Below are 4565 nucleotides of genomic sequence, written 5' to 3' on the forward strand. Positions count from 1 at the left end.
CGCCTGTGGAGCATGTCAATCACATGGCCGCCCAATCACAGTACCTGAGACCGGTGCATCATCCGGTGGTGATCCACAGCCTCAACTCACACCTGTCAGGTAAAGATGGTGTTGAAACAGGCTTTAACGCCGACTCACAAACCAGTGAATTCATTAACAGGGCAGAAAATGGGGAACGCTTTTACAAATAAAAGTAAGAATATATATAGAAATTTGAAAGTGCAGCTGTGGGATTCTTAATAAAGAAAAGTAAGGTTCTTTCATCAGACGGGGTAGGTGTACCCCTCGGGGTATGCGGAGGAACTGCAGGGGGTACAGGTGAAATACTAGAAAATGGGAATATGTATTTAGACTTTGTGTGAACCTGCTCATCTGTAAATTGTTAAACAGAATTACATCAATGACTTTACTACAACTGTTATTGAATAGAAAGCAATGCTTATTTGCCATTTAATTATGCTGTTGAATTGGAACTGGACTTTTACTTCCATTTTATTTAAATGATCATTTATAAAAATGATGCAGTCAGGTGAAGGGGGCTTCATAAATCAGTGCAAAGGGTACTGCAGCCAAAACAGTTTGAGAACCACTGGTGTAAAGGAATGTAAATAGACGTTAAGCTTTTGGAGCATGATCCAGTGTGCTTTATTGTTATTTTCTGCAGCTATAAGTGATAATACCTTTGTTTTTTTTTGTTTTTTTTAATGAATGGCAGATATTGATCGTTACCGTATTTTGTCGAATCCCTTTTATGCCCATATATGGAAACATGGAGATCCCTGTGAATGTGTGATGTGACAGTGGTGATAGTATTGTGTCTCATGGTGGTCATGTCTCTCTCTGTCCTCCAGGTGGTGTTGTTTCCCCGTCAGTGACAGTGGTGATAGTATTGTGCATCAGTGGTCTGGTGGTGCTCATGGTGGTGATGGGCGTCTACTGGATCCAGACTACACAGCATCAGGATGCATCCACGCAATGCAAGGACACGTCTGCACTCACCATCACTGTTAACCCCATGGAGGTGAGGCCGTGTGCGTGCGTGCGTGCAGCGTGCGTGCGTGCATGCTTGTGTGCGTGCGTGCGTGCTTGTGTGCGTGCATGCTTGTGTGCGTGCGTGCGTGCATGTGTTGAATTTTGAGAATTCACTTGAATACAACAACAAAAGTAGTTGATCTAAAAGCTCACAACACGTCACATAATTTTCTCTACTTTTGCTCAACATTCTATTTTTTATAGTTTTTTTCCTTATTTCCATGGCTCTGAGTAAAAGTAATGTGAGTAAATGAAATCTGAGTATTTTCACTTTTCGTTGCTCATCCAGGACAGCAAAATTACAATCGCGGCCATCTGTGCTTTTGTAACGGCCGGTAGAGCTTGTTTTAAACATGAACGTGATCTAGATTAGAGAGTTAGATTACGAGATGAATGCATTGTCTTTGGCCTGTATGGAAAACAGGATTTCCTGATCGAGATTATCTCCCCATGCATTGTGGGCATCGGCATCCATGTGAGTTAATTTACAGAAGAAAAGAAAAAAATAACTTCTGGGAACTCAGATTAGGGTGTTTGGGTTCTCTGTAGAGCGCTGCTGGCCCCCAGGCTCTAGGGGGCGCCGTGAGAGAGCAGACACACCCGGAGGAAGGGGAGGAGGAGGAGCCAACGGGAGACGTCTGGAGCGGCCAATCATCTGACAGCGAGGATGAGGAGGAGGAAGAGGAAGAGGAAAAACATCAAGCAAGAGAAGGACACATGGAGAGGAAGGACTGAGTGGAATGGAACTGATCCTACATTATCGTCGTTGTCGCGTGAAAACCTTACATGTCCAAAACCGTTCGTTTTGCATTTATCATTTTAAAAATGATTTGAACTAGTGAAAACAGCCGATCTACAAGCACACAACGCCTCGCGGGTGCGAGGCGTTGTGTGCTTGTAGATCTGCTGTTTTCACTACTTTTGTGCGACGGCCTTGTATGATGAAGCAGAGCTTTACTTTGCAAAAGAACGTACACATTTGAAACTTGGAGATACGAGGTTTCCACCCGACAACGACGATATACATTGATACAATGGCTCTCACGTGCACACACGCACACACACACACGCACGCACACACACACACACACACACACACACACACACACACACACACACACACACACACACAGTTTGTAATACTTTACTTTAGAAAACTACCTTTAACCTGAACACTGAGGTAAAACAAATATCAGATCTGCAAGCTCACAATGTGTTGCGCTAAAACGTGCTGTGAGCTTGCAGATCTGCTATTTCCAGTGCACGACAACCGGCTCGCAACTAGTTATAAATCAGGCATAGCTCTAATGATCCTAAACCCTTAACCTAACCTCTAAATAATTCATCCTCAGCCTATCCTGCACGTGCACACACACACACACACACACACACACACACACACACACACACACACACACACACACACACACACACACACACACACACACACACACACACACATGCTCTTGCACCCTGATTAAAAACAAATCCCATTGTCAGCACAACACTGCTGTCTGCAGGTCAAAATCTGAACTACTCCAAACTGCACTCTTCTTTTTTTTACAAATGACAAAAAAAGGAAAAACTAAAACACTTACAGTCCACTTCTGTTTTTTTTTATTATGATTTACATTATTCCTTTTTTGGTTTTTTTGTATGTATCCATTTCTTGCATAAACACAAGGAGTTTGGTTGTTAGTTAGTTTCATTTATTGTCCACAGTGTGGAAATTTGTCTTTTGTCTCATATACATTTAGAAAACATTAAAATGACAGATAAACAGCAACAAACACTTACACACAAAACATCTTAAGGCAACAAGAAGGACAACAGTGGCATATAAGGAGAAGAAACAGGCAGATCAATGAGACATGACATCATTCAATGCCTTAATGGCATTTGGAATGAATGAGTTTTTTTTTTTTTTTTTTTTTGGTACAGCCTACACAAAGTTTTGTTCCCCTTTTTTTCTTTATTTTGTTAAAAAGCTAATGTTGTTGCTATACAATTCCTCTTCAGCATCAGGTGTCTTCCTGTCTACCCAGCACTTAATAAACAGGAATTATACATATCCAGACGTGGCATATTTTAGATTTGCTTTTTCACACCATTTAAATGCTATTTTGATCATAATAATCACTAGATAGTCAAGTCTCCTGATTTTCTTCAGAATATGTATATACATTATGACACTGTACTAGTCATACTAGTGGTTCTCAAATACTTTATTTGCAAGGACCCCCATAACTCTGAGGTGTACAAATGGAACCAAAACTGAACCCTTATTTGTACACTATCAGAGTTACAGACCTGTTATGGTCGTTTGTGCTTCTGATAATATTATTGTCCGCTCATTTTGTATGTCCATGGAGTTTCTTTTCTTTATCTTTATGCCAGGGGTCTTCAATGTTTTCAGGCCAAGGACCCCTTAGTTGAGAAAGAGATGAAGCAGGGACCCCCACAACCTTTCCATAGATTCCATATAGTTTAATCGTTTGAGAGCACAATCATCAGTGTATTTTGGATTCATGTCAATTTGTGTTTTCAGATATTTAACCACATGAACTGTCAATACTTAATAAAGTTGACCTTTTACTCTGTACTTAGTCTACTCTTTTTCCCCCTCTACACCAAACCTCTTTGCCGTCTATTTTCTATCACAGAAAGATTTGGAGGACACCCTGTAGTAACTCTGGGGACCCCCTGTTGAAGACCCTTGCTTTATGCTGCTGTCAAGTCACAGGACAGCAGTTGCAGCAGCACTTAGAGCATTGAGATCAGAGCACTGACTGTGAATTCAGAACTGAAACTAGCCAGGCCAGGGTTGGGGCTAGGGGTGACTTTTATTCTTTTTTATTATTATTTTATTTTTTGATTGGCAGCCAGGCAGGCCAATAAGGAGGCAGGCCACCAGGAATAGTCCCGACTCCCGCCCCTCCCGACAGCCAGTCCGGGACTGTTTTGCATTTACTTTGTAGCCCAGCGCTATTCAACCTGCAGGCCAAAACTACTAGGAAACTATTTTTGTCTTGTTTTATACAGGACCATTTTGCTAATTTGTTTGTTCAAAAAGAAGAAACGTAATCATTTCATCCTTAATCATTTCATGACAATATTTTTGTTCAATGAGGTCCGGCCTTATAGATGGAAATGTGGCTGTTTTCTGTGTTTCCTTAATTTTCTGACTACTCATGTAGTTTGTTACCAAAATCATTGCCAAACGTTCAAAATAGGACCGTCATTTTGAGCTTGTGGCCCTTGCACTTGTATCTTGCTGAGTGGCCCCTGAGCCATCTTAACACATCTGTTGCCATGGCTTATTTCTGTCTGTACTGTGCTCTTGCCATGTTTTTGACCAACTTCAAAGACAGCCTCCGCATTCAGTTTTATCGTGACAAAATCACACAACACACCGAATGAAAGAGGAGATTCTCTAGTTTCACCCGGTCCAAGAACCATGTTTCTACGATGTTCGCTTCTGTATTTATAGGCCAGACAAAAAAAAAAAAAGCGGCCAAAAATGACCCCTTTTT

General features: G+C 41.3%; 1 protein-coding gene across 1 annotated transcript in view; it reads left to right on the forward strand.

The window, feature by feature from the left end:
- The window catches only part of LOC308285235 (calsyntenin-2-like), a gene marked incomplete at both ends in the record, with an annotated part of 86416 nt that extends 84649 nt beyond the window's left edge, over nucleotides 1–1767 (forward strand). Inside the window, 3 exons of the mRNA XM_080725953.1 lie at nucleotides 1–99; nucleotides 852–1021; nucleotides 1582–1767. The exon at nucleotides 1–99 is cut by the window's left edge and continues 22 nt beyond it. Coding sequence (XP_080582079.1) covers nucleotides 1–99; nucleotides 852–1021; nucleotides 1582–1767 — 455 coding nt within the window. The remainder of the gene's footprint in view (nucleotides 100–851; nucleotides 1022–1581) is intronic.
- Between the last annotated feature and the right edge of the window lie 2798 nt (nucleotides 1768–4565).

The sequence above is a fragment of the Nannobrachium achirus genome (assembly GCF_963921795.1).
Source record: "Nannobrachium achirus genome assembly, chromosome: 5".
Classification (NCBI taxonomy): domain Eukaryota; kingdom Metazoa; phylum Chordata; class Actinopteri; order Myctophiformes; family Myctophidae; genus Nannobrachium; species Nannobrachium achirus.